Source organism: Clavelina lepadiformis, chromosome 4, assembly GCF_947623445.1.
Source record: "Clavelina lepadiformis chromosome 4, kaClaLepa1.1, whole genome shotgun sequence".
NCBI classification, from domain to species: domain Eukaryota; kingdom Metazoa; phylum Chordata; class Ascidiacea; order Aplousobranchia; family Clavelinidae; genus Clavelina; species Clavelina lepadiformis.
In genome coordinates, this window is record NC_135243.1 from 16,749,220 (window position 1) to 16,768,262 (window position 19,043).

The window sequence follows — 19,043 nt, forward strand, 5'->3', positions numbered from 1 at the left end:
GTTCGTATCGGCCCATCCCTAGTATCAACTCATTCACAAGCAACTAAACTCGTCCAAGCGATCCATGCGAACCTGTATATTTTGGAGGCATCCTAAGAGGCTGAGGGGTCGTTGTCCCGCGAGTTGTACTTTAATTCTTCATAACTAGCCTTAAGGAACAGTTTTCGTCCGCTAGAAAGGAGTTGTTGCAGAAATTGCAGATAGGGGTTAGCAGAGTCGAAGTCGGTGTGTATGTCAGTATGTCAGTGTGTCACGACTCAATATGTCAGTGTCAGCTAATAGCTAACATACCAAGCTAACATACCTAATAGCTAACATACCTAATAGCAAGCACTAACTGGTTTGCCAGCTACAGTAGCAGCTGGCATATTGTGGTTAACGCTCCTATTGTAGCAAGTTGGACAATTTTGTTGAGGAAATGTTAGGCTAGTCGATTTGTAAGGGCTATGCTTATTGTTTTTATTATAGGCTATCGGCCGAATTTGAAACTTTACGTTTGAACCTCAGAACAAAAGCAAGCGCCCTCAGTGGTATGGGATAAAGATGATAATAGGACGTACACTAAATTCTGCACTCCACATAGAGACATTATAACTATAAGCCAATATAATAAGCTTGCGTTTGAGTCTGGTTAATCTTTAAGATTTGTTTCAGGCTTATTTCAACGTATTGAAATGTCACATCTGAAGCTTTTTTATTGCTTTTAAATCATGCTGAGTCGTGGTTGGCTAGGTGGTCCTAAGCCTCCGAAGAATCCGCATTCGTTAGAACATTTAAGGTAAATTTACCACATTTGTACCAGTATTATTGCTTGTCTTGTATCTCTTTGTTATTGCAAAGTTATGGTATTTTGTTGTTACAAATTGCTGCCATGGAAAATATTAAAGGTCGTTTAAGCAAAGTTAAGCATCACCCGGTCTGTATATTTCATGGCAGGATTCGCGGAATTTTTGGGTGTGCAGACCCAGTAACTCAAGTGTGCAAGTGTTCCACAGCTAGCCAAGTGTGCACCTGTTTAATTTTTCTTCTGTTCATATCCAGGATAATTAAATTGTAACTAAAAATTTATCTATCTTCAATAAGTTACCATCGATTCTTATTGAAATTTGGAAGCAGGGTAGTAGCCAAAAGTGCAGGTGCTATTGTTAAATAGTAGGGATGTGCCGCGAGAAAGATTATTCGGGTTCGTGCGAACCCGAATATCATGAAGGTCGACACGAACGAATCCCGAATCTATTCGTATTAGAAAGGCTGCTTTTATTCATATATTCAAAAACTGGCTGTGTGGGTGAGAATAGCGTAACTTACGTTCATTCTCTTGAACACCCTTAATGTAATTATACACAAATAATGAACTGTCCAGTATTCAGCAGCAACCAATAACAGCAGGGGGCAACTTGAACAATGACAGTCATTGCCCCATGGACAGCAAAATGTCATTGACTGAGCAGTGAACAGTCAATAACAGGGTCAACATAGGCTGACGCAAAGGTTAATGAATTCTGTTTGTATCAACACCTAACAACAACGTTTCGTTTACAAGTTGCCCAATTCAGATTATAACAAAATTTTGTCGTTAAAAATTTGCTTTTTTTGCAAAAACCATAGTTTTATCTCGATTGTAAACATAAAATTGTTTGCTAAATGATCCTCATTGTAAGGATTGTTGCCAAACTTGAGCCAAGCCACCAAAATATATAGCATCAATTTTCACCGTAAAACATAATTTTTGGGGAGTGTTGTTCAGATTTGCTAGTGTTAGTATTTGTGTTTTATCTTCCTTATCCTTTTATCCTACCTTAATCTTCTATTTAAGCAATGTTCAGCATATTTATTCAAGTTTGGGTTGATATTTGCTCTTTTCTAATGTGTAAGCTATACAGTATTTATAATAAACGTATGTACATACGTATGATACTGTAGTACTGTAATTAGCCAAAAATGGCATTTTAGAATAAAAATTTTAATATTTTTTCTTTGCAGGTACTTACATCATGTTCTTACTAAGAATCACACAATAACAGATAATAACAAGTCATTGATTGTGGAAGCCTTGCGATCTATGTCAGAGATTTTAATCTGGGGTGACCAAAATGACAGCTCTGTTTTTGAGTGAGTACCAGTGCAGCAAAATTCGCTTAATGGTTACCAAAGTCAAGCCCGAAAAACACAGCTTGGTGCTTGTATTTATATAATAAAAATATAATATATAACAAGTTGCTTATAAATTGCAATAAGATGATACATAACATAATTCTTTAAGTAAGCCAAAAATGTTTTAATAGATTCTACTTGGAGAAGAACATGTTTCTATTTTTTCTGAATATTTTGCAACAAAATGCTGGAAATTATGTTTGTGTTCAACTTCTACAAACCCTAAACATTCTGTTTGAGAATCTTCAGCACGAAACATCTTTATGTAAGCGTTCATTTTTCCTTGGTTTGCAATGGGCCAATGGCTATTATAGATGCTTACAATTGCAATAAACCATGTCTGTTATCTTTTCAAAAAGTACTGGTACATATTTGTGTCTATCGTAATTTAGGCTTTACATTTTCAAAAATCTACTAACTTGCCATTACTAAAGCAACTGTGTATATATCACATGTATTTAATATTGGTGCAAGGTTTCATTTTTAGACTGTAAAATTGTGCCATTTAATTATATAACGTTAACTTAAAGTTTGTTAAATGTTGTAAATGTATTCAAAGTGAAAACGTTTATGTTTCAGATTATTTGCTTTCAAATAATCATATAAATGATGTAATTTGCCACAAGTTTGACTTTTCTGATGAAGAGGTGATGGCATATTATATATCTTTTTTGAAGACTTTGTCACTACGTCTCAATGAGCACACCATACATTTCTTTTACAATGAAGTAAGATACGTCTTTTTATATTGCACAACAACAAGGTTATCATTAAGTTTTAAACCGAAGATAATGCACAGTGTAAACAAAACAATTTATGTGTAATTTTTTTTTGAAATAGCACTCTGATGACTTTGCTCTCTACACGGAAGGTATTAAGTTTTTTAATCATTCTGAAACAATGGTACGGATTGCAGTCAGAACTCTCACACTCAATGTTTATAAAGGTAAGTCTGAAGCCTCCGTTATAGACGTTCATTTATAATTTGAAGCCAGGGCCAAGTTCAAAAATATTTTGACCTTAAATCAAACAAGAGTTGTCAGTAACTATGCCAAAGAGAATTTTTTTCAACAATAGCAATTATGTATTATCGATTAAGTATCGCTATAGCGATTAAGTAGTAATAGCCAATTTACACCACAAAAAACGCAATTTTGGTCCTAATTATGATAAAGTAGATTGCAATTGTATCAATATAACTTACAGTCATACAAATGTATCAAAATACGGTATATAATATAATAATTCTCTGGATGGGTATTAATTTACCACTTACATACTCGCTGATTAATTGAATAAGCAGGAAAAACAAAGCTAATGATGAACGATTTCATTTGCGTATATATACTGAGACAGATAAAGTCCGGATCCAACACTGAAAAGCTCCGCATTCGGACCGCGGTCCGCCAGTTGAGTAGCCCTGCTGTATGTTATTGAAAAATTCTTTCTTGTTTCTCCTGTATACAATACATACATACTGCCAAATATTCTTTAATTTAAGATCAGCTTATTTATGAACTTGCCCCTCACTTTTTAACAGATCTCTGCTAAAACGGAAAAGTGATTTTTGCATTTCTGATGCCTATAACTTGTTAGTATTAGTAGAACTAAATCCAGTCGAAAATCTTTCGACTTTTATTATAAATATACTGTATATATGTAACCAAACTTTTTCTTAACCAGGAAACTTCCCGCTTGACAGCTAGTCATTTAGCTCTTTTGCCTCAATAACTTTTAATTGCATTTTCTTTCATAAAAACACCCATCTTACTTCTATAAAACCCAAACGTAACTTAAACTACACTCGCCCAGCCGAGCGCGACACCTCACAAAACACAAATTCCATCAAAGAATCAACGTGGGACGCTGAATACTAATTAAGCGCTCGGGGTAGCGAGACGAGACTTCACTAGTGAAAAAATACGTGTACACATAAACATGTAAAATATAGCAGAGCGTGAACATGCATAAAAATGGCTAATGTGAACAATAGTGAAATAAAACAAATATAGACTACGTAACCAGACAGACATAAAAATGATACAACAAAAAGAACACGTCCGACTAAATCAATCAATAAAAAGGGGTTCATAAAAACAGTGCACATTGAGATTGCTATAAAACGGGTGCCTAAAATAAATCTCGTGACATATATATATAATTATGTTATTATGTATAAATATGTTATTTTTCAGTTAATGATGAAGCAATGTTACGTTTCATATGTGACAAAACTGCTGTACCTTATTTTTCCAATCTTGTCTGGTTCATAGCAGAACATGTACGACTTGTAGACAAATGTGTGCGAAGTAATAAAAAGTAAGTTGCTATAAACTGAGTTCATAATTTTTTTTGAGTTGCTTTCTTGAAATATTGCTACTTTTAGCTTTTAGCTAAGTATATTCAGTATTGCTCCCTCACCCTTGCTGCTGTTTACATATAAGTGTGGTAGCCTAATATTTCTTGCGCTATTTCCGTGCATCACTTTGTTTTGTTTTTTTTTCCATTTAGTCACCAAGACAGCGATCGTTTGCGAGATTTGGTTGCAGAGCATCTTGACCACATGCACTATCTCAATGATATTTTGGCTTTAAACAATAATCTTTTAAACGAAGTCCTCATTGAACATTTGTTGCACCGCCTTTTTCTCCCACTTTATGTACATTCGCTTGCAGATGGGGCTCCAGGCGACTCAAGTGTAAGCATGCAAGCCTTATTGCTATTACATCTAGATAAGCTAAACAAAGAATAATGGAACTGGTTGATAGAACTACAATAAATGTACCATACTATACAGCAATTAAAGATTGGGTTGCTTATGATCCCAGCTTATTGAACAATAAACATCCAGATAATTTAAACTTGGTATGGGGTTCATCAAGCTTGAAGTACATTTGTTTTTTCTCGGCTGATGTAAGAAAAAAAGAAAATCAAAAGAAGAAGCCGAATTTCTGCCAGTTTATTAAATTTTATTGTGCAAACACTGTTCATATCACAGTATCACCATATCCTTAAACAAACAGTCTTCATATATTGAATTTCAACTTACTGAGTTGGAGCACAATTAAAATAGTTTGTTTTGTGGTTCCAGCATTGAAATACAGCTTTAAAATGACTATTCTGGTTAATGTTAAGCTTTACTTTAAAAATAGTCCTCCAATTTCACTGCATTGCATTGTTTTAAAAAAAGAAAAATTATTTCTGGGTCCTTGACAATGTATCAGATTTTGATTACCTCATTAATGACCATGATGATTATCTATTTGATTATCTCGATTGTTTCTTTCATCAAGTGCCATTTGCATGGTTGTAGAAGTGTAAACTTTTCAAGATTTACCACACTGACAAGATGTTTAATATTTTTGCAGGATGTTCCAATGGTTAGCTCAGTGGTTGCTTTGTTTCTGCTTTCTCAGGTGGGTTTTGTGTGGTAAATCTTTAAAACTTTACTTAATAACTGCCTTACAAGTTTTAGTATGTCATTGTTTTGTGAATTCTTAAATTTCTAGGTTTTTCTCATAATCCACCACCAACCCTTGGTACATCAGCTTGCCGAAGTAATATTTACCAAAGGTTTAGAAACATTTGTCATGAATAGTGAAGGAGTTGTAAGTATCTAATTTGAAAATGTAATTATTTGTGAAACGGCAAAGCATAATCTTGGACTCAAAATTTTTGCAGTTCTGTTACTTTGATGCTTTGACATTTTTAGGCTATATGGTGTTGTGAAAATTTTGTACTTTTTCTAACTTTGTCTTATATTAAACCTTAAAGGCGACCAATCAACCAAATTTGTTAGAACCTCCAGAAAGTTTGGAAAAACTGCTTTCATCAAATATATTAAGAAAGAAGAGGAAACACAAAAGACCAAATTTCCGAAATACAGGTAAATTATATTATTATGTTAAATTTTAAATTTGCTGGTAGTGCTACACGTTGCATAGTGGCAAACTGCCAGTTACTCATAAATATATTTTATACAGACTCTGACGATGAACCAGAAGAAAGACACAATTCGGATTCAAGTGAAAATATTGATTTGCTTGATCAAATACCAGTTGGAACAGCAAGTCATGTTTTTGAGCAAGATCTAGAAGCTTCAAATGTGCCCATTGGTGAGTGATAATCAAAATATAGGATACCTGGAATTCTATGCTGGATGAAATTACTTTACTACGGTTTTGGAACAGATTCTGTAAACTTTTCTCGACAAGAAAGTTTGTCGTCAACAGCAAGCACCACTCCACATACTCCTACAGACAGGTTTGTGGGACCATGTACTATTTTGAAGTACTGTGTACTTGAAGTAGGCTTTTTATTTAGTGAGTTCAGTGCTGTTTGCTTAAATAGTTTTGTCAACGATACTGAACAGTGCAATTATCGGTGCTCAAAATCTATTTCCGTGATCAAATTTATACACAGATCGAAGCACTAGGCCAATATAATGTATGGTACCATGTTGTGGTTTAATCTATTCGCATTTAATTATTAAATAATTTCTTTCACAGTCGACCATTTCTGGACACTATTTACAGTGCATTGAACTGCACAGAAAATGACTATGATGCCCTGTTTGCTCTTTGCCTGCTCTATGCAATGCTTCATAACAGAGGCAAGTAACTTATTTTTTTTTCATTTGTAATTTCATCATTTCATGTCTGAAAGTGTTTTATTTTGTGTTTTAACTAATCCAATTTTCTACTTATGATGCTTACTGGAATGAGCAGGCACAGGTAAGAAAATGTAGCGTTTTGCTTGTTTTTTGCATTTACCCTTGTTGCTCAAAATCTTTTGAAACTTCATATCTGTAGCAAGCTGCATTTAAGTTATACTGCATGTCAATAGCGTGTTCATGAAAAAATTCAATTTTACTAAAAAACGATTTGCAATTTCACCACATGTCTTTGTGTTGAGTTTAGAGTGTAAATGTTTTAAAAGAACACTCATGATTCTGTAATTGTATGTCAAAGCTTGTTACATGGAATTGCAAATTTAGACACCACACTTATGTGCACTGTGCAGCACATGGCATCCACAACTTGAAGAAGATTATGTAAACTGCAACATGTAATACCATGATCATTTTAAGCAGTGTATGGCAGAAGTGTGGCACATTTTTAAACCTTAAACCACTTAAATTTCGGTTGTGGTTTTATCAGGGAGATAATTCTGAACACCAGCTGTTGTTTTTGTAAACTGGGTTTCAAGCAAGCTCAGGAACAAAATTTGAATCAGAAGCACATTATGGATCACCAAACTTTTTTTGGACAACTTTAGGTTCTAAAAATCAAATTACTTTTTTTATTAACGTTATGTTTTATCAGGGCTTGTATGGAAAGGGCGATAGAATTTCTAAAAAAGGATAACTGAAATTTAAATGAACACAAAAAATATGTGTTTTGAGGTTAACGTTTTTAGCAATACAGTAATAAAGCTGCAAACATAAGATCACAGTCTATATGACTGTAATGCATAATTAAAGAAAAAACGTTTTATTTTGTGAATATGAACAAAACATGCACTTGCATGTAACACACAGTAACTTAATATTCTTGACATTTAAGATATTGCTTAATTTTCAAAAACTAAAATCCATCATATACTACTATATATATAATAAATATCTTCACAAGCATTGATACCTTTGAATGCCACAAGAATGTTTGAAATGTGCCATTCTAGTGCTCGATACTAACTAACATTCGTTGATTAAATTGTGTTTGAAGTTAGTGACTAATCATCCATTATGCTGTAATTACTTCACTCCATGTTGATATTTTCTTGCTTTGTTTACAACAATTAATGCCAATTGCATATATGACAAGTTAAAATGTGAAACTTTAAGCTTTTTTAACATTAAGTATGGAGACCGAAAATCATTTATTTAACATTTTCAGGAATAAACTGTGACTTGAAACAAGTTGTTGCACTTCAGAATCAAGCAAATGAGCAGCAGTTTGAATCATACAGTCACTGGTTAATTGAAAGGCTGCTTCGAATAATAAGCAAAGCTGTGAAACCAGGTTAGTACATTTACAGTGTGTGATAACTTGTGGCACAAATATTGCAGAATTTTTTTTTTTTTTTTTTGTAGAAAGTAAAGTTAGACTTGCCACACTCCGTCTCAATTCACTTCTTCTCAGGGAATTAGGAATGAGAGATTGCCAGTGTGTTTTCTTTGAACAACATCTAACTACAATTGAGGTGTATAGAACATATAAGCTTGTCAATTGGTTTAAACAGCATCATCTTTCAAGTTTTATGCAGGATATTCTTAGGATTTCAATTTATTTTTTGTATTCAGCAATATCGATCAGAAAGTATAAAGAATTTGCAGTCCCGTCTCAAGGTAAAATACATTGTTTAAGTATTGCACACGGCACTAAAGTTCAATTAGAGATTATTTGTACACATTTTCAATGAATATCTTTGAAATTTGATGAAGAACCATTAGTTTTAAAACATTCACTATTTCAGGAAGAAGAAATATTTTTAGATATTTTTGAAGATGAATACAGAACTTTCAAGGTAGTGTAAGAACGATTGCTGCCTCAAAAATTTTCGGGACATTTTAAGACACTCACTTCGTTGAAATGTTTCCAGAGCAAGCCATTAAATGTTGAGTATCTGATGATGGACTCTTCTCTTCTCCTTCCACCAACGGGCACGCCACTCACTGGTATTGATTTCATCAAAAGGCTTCCTTGTGGACCGACTGAACAAACAAGGAGGGTAAGTATTTAATTATTCTTCATTATGCTGTTTAAAGCTTTACTTAAGTTCTTCGGTTCTGTCTTTGATTGACATGTTACTCATTTTTGCTTGAGATTTAAAGAAAGGTTTAAATTTCAGTCAATAGGAGTATTTTTTACCCTTCGTGATCTTTCCCTGACCTTATGCAAGGAGGTCGAGACCCAGCTGCCACTGACACGTGATGAAGATTTGATTAAAACTGATGACAAACTCGATCTGAGTATGATAATATCACCCGTATACCACCTTATAACTTACCACCTAAACATATTTATGTTGTTTTCAGATGACAGTGATCTGATTGCATGCACTGTAGTGAAGAAAGATTCAAGACAGAGGAGGTTTCTTGTTGTTGAATTGTATCAACTTGTTCTTGTTGAACCAGACAGCAAACGTCTCGGTTGGGGAGTTGTGAAGTTTGCTGGCTTACTGCAGGTGGAGTTTTATTCAGATATGGCTCATGACAACATAAAAATTTGTCGTAATTCTAGTATTTTCAGATAACTTTGATTAGTTCAGTGACTTACATTAAATAATATCAAGAAGTTGCCATGATTGTGTAGTTAATATAGGATGTATAATTATTACAAGGACTGATTTAGTCCGCCATCGGGATTAAAATTGGGACCCAGTAACAAATTAGGCTTTTGTCACCTCAGCAACTTCAAAGTTAAACATTGTCAACTGAAGTTTGGTATTTGTATTGTAAAATATATGGGAAGTATGTGGCTCTTATTAGGATATATTTCATGAAGGATGTGGAGGTAAGCAGTGATGCCGATGACAGCCGTACACTGCACGTGACAATACACAATCCATCTGGTCTTAGGAGAGTGCCGATTCTTGCAGCAAACTTTGTTTTCGACGACCACATTAGGTACAGTTCTTTGCTATTTGCATAATATTTTCTTCATGTACTTTGGCAAGCTCAGCCTAGTTTTGTTAATCTATGGCCATATGGCAAATGTTCTGTATCTTTGTCTGACTTGTGTCCAAGACTGTAGCGTGCATAGTTGTTACGTAAGCTTACGGACATTTTCTGAAAGACTTACATGATCATGGTTGTCACAATGCGTCTTATGTAAGTTGGCCCCTTTGGTATATTTTGTTATAGATGCATGGCTGCCAAGCAACGGCTAACAAAAGGCAGGGGAAGAGCTCGTCACTTAAAGACTCGTCGAATTGCTGTGTTGTTAGGTCTGTCCATAGAAACAAAAGAAGAACCTTTCTCCAATTATTTGAGCAGTGCGGGTACATCTCATATGCTTTATGGCATAAGTTATGTTTTTGCCAGTGACTTTCCAGTTATATTCTTATTATTTATGTGACAATGCTTTGTTCTTCAGGTTATCATGGTACCCGCAGCAATTTTTACAGTTTTGGTGAACGTCAGGGGTTTCGTTCAGATGGGCAACATCATAATTTCAACCAACGCGATCCCACACGCACCCCCACCGCCCGTGTCCATCCCTTATTAAAAAAGCCAGGTCATGTTACCAACAGAATAGCAGAGTTACAACAGGGCAATCGTATAGGGAGTCTTGGTCTTCCTGTTTCTTCAAGTACCAGTTCTCCTGCCAGATCTCTATCCAATGCTCGTAGTAATGACTCTAGCTCCAGTAATGTGGAAGGTCACACTTCCAGTGATACTTTATCTCCTGGTCACGATTTAGTCAGTAGCAAAGAGCGTGGAAAGAGCCACAAACGCGAAGGAAGTGTGACGATCAGTTCAAGTGAACTTCCAGTGGAGGAATGCGGAGTTGAGATTGGTTTTGAAGGGGAAGCGGAGAACTCTGAGGATACGGAAGTGGCTTTAGATGCTGTTTCCCTCGATGCTATATCACTGGATGCCATATCACAAGACGCGATATCAGTAGGCTCGTTTACAATGGAACCCGTCACACAACAGCCATCTGCACAAAGTAATGCATAGGATTGTAATGTTACTCAATTCTTAATCACTTAAGGAATATAGTTACCTAAAACATTTCTAGCATAGTTTTCATTGGAAAACCGCCAAACACTGTTGTAGAGCCACGTTAAAGCATTTTCATTTGTCTAACATTGGACATATTACTTTTCACAGGTTCCCCTCAAACGCCACAATCGAACGTCATTGATAGAAAGATTGAAAAATATGATATTGTTTAGAGATGCTGGATTGCTGATATTCCACTGACAGACCATAGTTTTGATAAAATTGACATCGGCCTGTTAATATCGAAAACTTTTTCTTATTCAACTTACGTACCAAACGTTTCTTGATTTAACATATAATTTCGTATTGTGCTTGTATATTTTGTACTTTGTATATCTTCAGAGCTATACACTGTAAAATAAGCAGCATGTGATTAGTATAATAACTGGAGAACTTTCATAAAATTTTATGCTTTTGTTTCTTCAAATATGCTCATATTTGATAACTACCAATATCTTTTGTAAATGTATCTCAAACCTTTCTATACTTTGGTATATATTACGACAAAAACGCTTATTCAGAATTTCTTTAATTGGCGTATTTTATCTTTGTTTCAATTTATTCGTTTTGACGTGTTTATTGCTTGATATTTATATATTGTTCATAATTTCTGATTTTCCCTGTGCCGGTGCTTTGTTGTGTTACACCAAGTTTATTATCTTTAGTTGTAACTGTAAGTACTATTTTATAGGAATCGTGCAATAGCTTATTTTCTCTAATTCCGTACAAATTTATTTAGGTGTAAAGCTGATAATAATTAATCAATTAAATACAGAACAAGAGTTATATTGACCAAATACATGCTCATCTTACTATTATAGTGACTCAAAAACTATATCTTACTTTTATCCCTAACGTAACAAGAATCCTAACTACATTTTAGCTATCCTATTCATTAGTATTTCCTAAGACTCGCAAAATTACTGGAATATATTGGAATTATAAAGATATCACACCCCTTGTACAGTATGTTTGTGGTCACGGAATAGATTCTCCTTGGGTCGCATACAGATAAGCAGTTTTGCAAAGCGTCAACTGGTAGTTGATGCACCTCATGGAGCAGGCAACGAAAGCAATCGCTCCTTATAAACTGCACGTATAGTTATGGAAATTATGTACAGGTTAAGTCATGATTAACAACAAATTTTCTTATAAATATGGTGAGTGAATGTGTAAGTTGTCATAGTCGGACTTTAAGGTCACGAGTTACATTTATCTGATTGGGCAGGCCAATTAAGTTCGGATGGCCGAAGGACAATCAGTGAAATACACATAAAGCGCAAGCGTGTATTTAATGACATAAATAAAATTCCCACATATATTTAGTGGAGTGTATTATACTATTCAATGAGACGATGAAGATTTTTTGTCATTTGATAAGTACGTCTATATTTTACTGAATCAGTTTTTTTCAGCTTTGTTGATATAATTTATGTTCTTTGGTATCCTAAAGTTGTTTTTGCTTTCTTCGACTTGAAATCGGGTTGTGGCGAAAACATGTTTTCAAATACGAAACGTATCTTCCTTAATGCAGGGTAATTTCGCTTAACCAGTCGAACAGCTGAACATAAATGGAATCATATTGGATGTAAATTGGCAAATGCATGTGGTTAATGGAAATCAATATATGATTGAACAGACAACAGCAGCTTTCACCACGGTTAGATAGCGGTATTTAATGCGAGTTCAAAAACGTCGGATGTGCCACATTTCACAGGCCAGTGGAGATGTTGGAGGGTTTTCGTGTTAGTGGGCTACTATGAGTGCGACGCAGTCAGCCATTATTTAACTGACGTTTATTTAGGGAACATGAGAATTGGAACAGCTTTCCAAATGACTCGGAAAGCATTTGTTTTGTCTTGAAGTTTCTTTTATGTACTCTTATCTTGATAGCTTATAAAACTGCTGGCATAGCTTCTTTGTTGCATTGGATTGTTTTTATAGCGTGTTATTTCGACGACACTACGGTCTCGGAAAGCGATGTTAAAATAATAAAGTATAATCGTCTATTGAAACGCAGAAACCTATGCAGGTTACCGTGTGTCATTGCTTCGTGTGCAGTGGGTGTAGGATATTAGAAAATACTACTAGGCCACGTAATCAAGACATATCTGAGTAGTCGTTTCAGGAATCTGTAACGAAAATAAAATCTGTCAGGAATCTATCACGAAAAATAAAATGATTGATTGATTGAACTCATAACCTCACATGTACTTTAACAAAAAAAGCAGGATCAGCTGACCATCAATCCATCATTATCAGCTGATACTTGCGAAAGCTTGTGCTGCGAAATTAAAAAAGTGAACGATAAAATGCCATCCAATAATACCCTGCTTTCTTACTTTAGTGATTATCTGATTATATACTGGTTTAACACGGTTCAGCCCCCATTAATTGAGTTTAAAGTAAGAGTAATAAAGATAAATCGCGATCACGAGTGATTTGATTAAACATCATATGAAGGAGCAAATTTCAGTAACCACAGTGTCAAGCAAGTTGTTTTCGCCTTAGAAGATACTGTCTATAGTCTATACTCTATATACTATAATCTATATGTATAACAGTGACGTCATTCGTGTGCCTGAAGGTCGTCGTGAAAGAATATTATAAACAGCTGAGTCAAACGGCACATTTATGCGGTCGGGCAGTGTACACAATGAATGGTGAAATCAAACAGAATGATGGCAGTTCGCTTTGCGTTACGAATTAGCTATCGAAGCGGAATTCAAACAAAGACACAGTGGTAAATAAGGGCGGTTTGGAATAGTGCAGTATATCGCGCACTGTACAGCCTATGTTATAATAACTAGTCGGTAGAATTAATCGCATAAGCTAAGAGATTTAGTGTTCATTCATTTATTTAAATGATGACTAAGTATGGAATAGATCCTTTTAGACTGTTTTCGCTTTAAAAAGAAAAATTTTCTTCCTTGAGTTAATACACATGAGTTAAGTGAAGGTCAATTTTGCTTATGTAGCCTAATCAATATGGTTGTTTTCTGTTTGTGACAAAGGTTCGGTGGTTTAATTTCTTTCCATGTCGGATGTCACGGAGTAACAACGGGTGCACTGGATACGCTTTTAGTCGTAAACAGTTGGGTAAATCATTAGCTAGGTGCTGTATCATATTTAAAAGCCGTGTCATTCGATTGGCGGAAAGGAAGCGATGTGTCATGCATAGACTTGCCTGCACATAGGCCTAGCAGTAAAACGAGAAAATAGTTTGTCGATTAGAGTCATGCTTCGAGAAAGAACGTCTGGTTTTCAAGTAATATTTTTCGGCAACCGCTTGAGGCGAAAAGGTTTTGGTAGCTACAATACGACTTAAAAACTTGAACTGAGAGATTGTAAGGTCACATTTCGCAAAAATATAAATACGATTTTATTGTTACATAAGTTAGTAATAGCTAATAGGTGTAGTTTATTACCATGCTAAGATATTTACTGTTAAAAACCAATGCATGATTATTAGTGGAGTATATAGTTTTAGCAATTACTTACTTGATTTCAGGTTGAAAGCACCTTCTACGTCAGTTTGACGTGGCAGTAAAGATGCTATTTTTGGTAGTCATGTCATATGACAATATATTCATTAACATCAAAACCAAAGCAATTCAAGCGTTTACGCTATAACAATTATAAAAATCGTTTTCAGGTTAGCTTCGGGCTCTGTATAGATTAGCAGTGCAGGTACTTCTGGTACTTTGCTTTTGGAGTTTTAATGATCGTGTTTAACTATGCACATAATGAATTCTTAAGTTAAGAACCGAATCTCTTCATATTCGAATCCAATTTTAGTATATTTTCCTAATTCTAGGAACCGGTTTTCTTTCAAAATTATTGTCAGTGCTTTATTGGCATACCGTATACGTAAGCTACTCGACTTTGACTTAACATCGTAAAACTAAACACTATATGCGATACTCGCCATGATTTAGTAAACCACCAAATTATGTCAAATTTTATTGTTTCTTCAAACATTAATATCTTTATACAGGAGAAGGAAAAACATTGCTGGGGCCTGAATTTTTTAGCTTTCAAATTATTCCAGAATTAGATTCCAAATTCTAGATTGTAACTAAACGATATAAAATAGTTAAGTAGTCTAAATTGTACACTGCATCTCTAATTGTTGTGTATATCTGCAAAGAGATTACACAATGAGCTACGATCGTGACTGTCAAATAGTAGCTGAGCTTTGTCGTTTCTATTTGTATTTGGTTTTAGAAACATGTAATTATCTTTGTCAAAAATAACCTAAATGCCCTTATAGTTTTAGCACTCTTAAACTTGGTGACTACGTATTGATATAAGAAGAATTATGCCTTACCATCAAAGTTTGCTTTTAAAATGACTTGTAAGATCTTGAAACCAACCATGAAAATCAGCCAGTCTATTACCCAAGCGGAGAATCCAGTCGTGCAGCAGTTGGCTGATATGAAAGATCAGACAGAATATATGAAACAATTTCGTGTAGCTCTTGGATCAGCTCTGGACGAAGTAAAAAATTTACGAACCGAACTCGCTCATGAAAAATCTAAAGGACTAGAGATCTTACAAAGAAAATGTCTACAACTACAAGTGTATCAAAGTAGCACAAGCACAATCGAAAGTAATGAGGAGGAATCTTCACAACAAACTGAAGGGTCATTGGATCATGCCAACACAAATTTGTTAGTCGCAGGTAAGAGATATAAACAAGTGCTGTAAAGCGGTATTGCAGTTCCTTTCTTTAACAAGCAAAATTGTGCGTGATTTTGCCTCACTGAAAAGACAAGCAGCTCGTATATTAGGGGAAGTAGTTTCGGCTTCAATGCATTGTACATAGTTGTAACATTGCCGGATTGGCAAGTACTTTTCTCTTGACACTTACACGGGTTGGTTATAATAAACCGGTTTCAGAGCTTAAAACAGTAATTGAGAGATATGTATCTCACGATTCCGTTGGCGTAGTAAAAATCGTTTTCAAGTCTCTTTCTCACCACATGCCTTAACCAGAATCACGGTAAGAACATTTAGTTGCTTTTATTTAATTATGTTGTTGGTTTTTTAGGTCTCGAAGTTCACAAAGACATATCTCAGATAATTGCGGAGTCTGCTGAAAAAATCGATCGCGTTCGCAATGGTGTTGTTGCCAGGAAACATCAGCTTAGCGAGTTGAAGAAGAAACTGCAAGTGTCAAATTCAGTGTTGATTCGACGTGAATCAAAACTTGAAGAGAAGATCAACCAAGAACGTCAACTCCAAGAAGAAATAAAGCAGCTTGCTCTGGAACTAAGTCAATTTAAGGCGTCTGACAAAAACCAGAAGTTGCAATTTGACAAAGAACGTGAACATTACACACACCAAACGAGCAACTTACTACAGAAAGTTACTTTCCTGGAAAGTGAAATCACTACACTACGAACTTCAATTTATCACAAAGACAGAGAATTGGTTGAAGCCAGAAATTATTTATTATGGAGTCGTGATACAGGATGTGGTAACTGTGCCCACATGAAACGATACGTAAAGAGTTTAGAACATGAACTGGAGAGGTATCGCTATAGTGGCCAACCATACTCGGATCTGAGAAACATTGCTTATCATAGCAATTACAATGAAACAGGCCAAGTGCAAGATTCCGCTGGACAACATGTCAAGAATTACTATTACAACACCAGTGACACTTCGCCTGTTAGTAGTTGCAATCGGCGATCGTTGAAACCCCGAATTAGCCATACAAACCGAAACACTGCTGAAGTTTACCAACGCCAACAACTAGCAAATCGTCAACGCCATGAATTTCGAAACGCTAGTCAGGTACTTTCCCCCATCAGTGAAGATGCGGAAGAAAGTCTCACGGATCAAGTACAGGAAGATCTTACGGAGAACAGTTCTTGTGCGTCCTTAGCCTCTGTACAAAATGATTGCATATCGCGAGTTTCCGATCCTGCTGTTGCTTTTCCTTCCAACCTTTCACTCATCAAACCGGCCCTTGACTCAAGTCCCCAAACATCGAATAAAACTTATGATTATTACACCGTGCATTCTGCAGACGAAAATGTCATCAAGCCATCCGCAAACAATCACGTAGTTACGAAGCCTAGTTATCTTCAAATGTCAGACGAAAAACGTGTTTCGTGTGTGACTAAAGGCAACACAGAAGCTGGGGTACATATTTTGCAGCCTGACATTGACAACATTTGCGTTGGCGTTGATTGTCAAAACTCGCTTTTTTTCGAAAAGGTTAAGGCAAACATTATTCCTCTCCAAAACCAAGTTCCCGTTTCTGTTGCGCTTGGAAATGTAAAAGGATCTTCCCCTGACGGCCCGATGACCAACACCAATAGAGCTATCGAAAAGTATAATTTCACACATGGCTCCCGTTCTTTTCCTTCTTTTCCAGCTTCACTCTCTCCAACACCCAGTAGTATCCTTTCGACAACGGAAGATAATACGTCCGATACCGCTGGGTGTTGCTCATCGGATTCTGGAATTTTAAGTCGCTCAGAATCGCATAAGCGTTTCGTAAAAACCCGTCGTAGTGGGAAAAGAAAATCACAACGCTTCGTTAAATTTCGTGGACATACAATTGATGTTACTCGATTTTCGATGCTGGAGTTTCGTCAAATTATGTGGTCTGTGTCGTCACAAGACAATGCCTCCGATGATTTCTTAAACTTTCTTGCGGCCGAAGCAAGTCGCTTGCAGAAGGATAACTATTGGGCAAATAAACACACCCTTGGTGACCCTGACGACTGGTTGAAATTGAAAGGTTCATATTAATCAACTTCTGTTTTGATCATTGTGGTATATTGGTGCTGTGATTTGCTATCTTATTTATTAATCAAATTGTAAGAATTTTTGTGTCCATCGCGATTCTGCAGAGTTTTGAATTCGTAAATATATCAGTTGTAATTTCCTGTACAATACTTTTTGACAAAAGCAAAGTTTTCTAGAATGCTTTATTTTTTCTGCCGTTTGTTTACTTTTGAAGTAGGTTACCATAGGTTTAATTTTTATTCATTTTAGTTTCAAAAGGAATCGCATACTTTATTACGATATAGTAAAGTAATTAGCCATAGTTGCTAGCCTATATTCAAATTATTAATAATGTTCATTTGACGGGACATGACTTCATTATATCCTATAGGCCATAGGGCAACATCTATAAAGTTCAAAATGTACAGGAGAAATTTGCAAAAGTGTAGGTTGAGTTCTGATTAATTATCATACAAGCTAAACCAAACATAAATTGATTCTTAATCACCAGCGATGTGGCATTTATGGAGTGTTTTCTCAGTACGAACAGCAAACACGACTTGTTGCAGAATGTGTTGCAATATTTCTTTTATAGCGAAAATTTGAAACTTGTGGAAAGTAGTGAGTTAAAACTAAAAACGTTTTCACATGATTTCCTATTCTAAAGATTTTATGCATGATGTGTGATGCGCGCAATTTCGTTATTGCACGCCAGCAATAACGAAACTATAATCGCTCCGCATTCAGTCTAGCTATAAGTCTATAGGCTATAGGCCTACTCATAAGCTGGAATCTATACAGCAATCGATCTTTGGAAAGTTTCAATATAACATTGTGGCACTACTCATGAGTCATGACATATAATTATCGTCATATGTTTAATAACTAGCGCTACCTCGTGATTGTTTTCATTTTTAACTTGGCATTTTCGAAATAAAGCTTCCAAATTATAAAAATACCGAACTTCTGATAGATACCTATCATCTGTAAACAGATATCGTTAATAAACTTGAAAGGTTTTTAGTGTTTATTATTTAACTAACCACTTATTGTTTGAAAACGATGATAACAAGTTGATATCTTAATGTCGAAGAAAGTCCGAATCAAACTGGCCTGCGGAGATTTTAGATTTCCATTAGCGGGTTGCAAGGATCTATTTTGAGAAGAGCTGGTGACCCCAGCTTTTGAAAAATTATCATAGTTTATCAATTATCACAATTGGAAGTGTATTCTGTAACTGCCAATGCATGTCACATCAAGTTTGTTCCCTCCAAAGTTTCCGAGTAAACTTGTTCCTGATGGTGGGTTGTACTTCAGAAGTGAAATATTACCTACTCATGATAGCCTAACTTTTGGTACTTTTTGACAGTCACTTTACCAGTGCGCTTTAACCGTCTTATGCTTTTTGCATACT

General features: G+C 35.4%; 2 protein-coding genes across 2 annotated transcripts; both read left to right on the forward strand.

Annotated features, from left to right (window-relative positions):
* The first annotated feature begins 623 nt into the window (after positions 1 to 623).
* LOC143451364 (protein CLEC16A-like) lies at positions 624 to 12,052 on the forward strand. Its single transcript, XM_076951849.1, has 24 exons — positions 624 to 778; positions 1,984 to 2,112; positions 2,286 to 2,419; positions 2,734 to 2,882; positions 2,995 to 3,100; positions 4,350 to 4,473; positions 4,666 to 4,852; positions 5,523 to 5,570; positions 5,664 to 5,762; positions 5,929 to 6,040; positions 6,138 to 6,269; positions 6,345 to 6,417; positions 6,663 to 6,766; positions 8,052 to 8,177; positions 8,249 to 8,358; positions 8,459 to 8,503; positions 8,632 to 8,682; positions 8,758 to 8,886; positions 9,007 to 9,127; positions 9,194 to 9,342; positions 9,663 to 9,784; positions 10,022 to 10,158; positions 10,254 to 10,829; positions 10,994 to 12,052. Exons 1-24 carry the CDS (start codon positions 711 to 713, stop codon positions 11,056 to 11,058), a joined length of 3,096 nt encoding a protein of 1,031 aa, XP_076807964.1. The 5' UTR covers positions 624 to 710; the 3' UTR covers positions 11,059 to 12,052.
* A 1,844-nt stretch (positions 12,053 to 13,896) lies between these two features.
* Positions 13,897 to 18,211, forward strand: LOC143452726 (uncharacterized). The gene is made up of 2 exons (XM_076953784.1): positions 13,897 to 15,569; positions 15,939 to 18,211. The coding sequence occupies exons 1-2, from the start codon at positions 15,236 to 15,238 to the stop codon at positions 17,651 to 17,653; spliced, it is 2,049 nt and encodes a 682-aa protein (XP_076809899.1). The 5' UTR covers positions 13,897 to 15,235; the 3' UTR covers positions 17,654 to 18,211.
* The last annotated feature ends 832 nt before the right edge of the window (positions 18,212 to 19,043 follow it).

Bases quoted from the DNA above. Each gene is read 5' to 3' on its own strand.
- LOC143451364 (XM_076951849.1), top strand. From the start codon at position 711: ATGCTGAGTCGTGGTTGGCTAGGTGGTCCTAAGCCTCCGAAGAATCCG. The intron at 2,883-2,994 runs GTAAGATACGTC...TTTTTGAAATAG, and splicing joins TACATTTCTTTTACAATGAA to CACTCTGATGACTTTGCTCT. The intron at 10,830-10,993 runs GTAATGCATAGG...TACTTTTCACAG, and splicing joins ACAACAGCCATCTGCACAAA to GTTCCCCTCAAACGCCACAA.
- LOC143452726 (XM_076953784.1), top strand. From the start codon at position 15,236: ATGACTTGTAAGATCTTGAAACCAACCATGAAAATCAGCCAGTCTATT. The intron at 15,570-15,938 runs GTAAGAGATATA...TTGGTTTTTTAG, and splicing joins CACAAATTTGTTAGTCGCAG to GTCTCGAAGTTCACAAAGAC.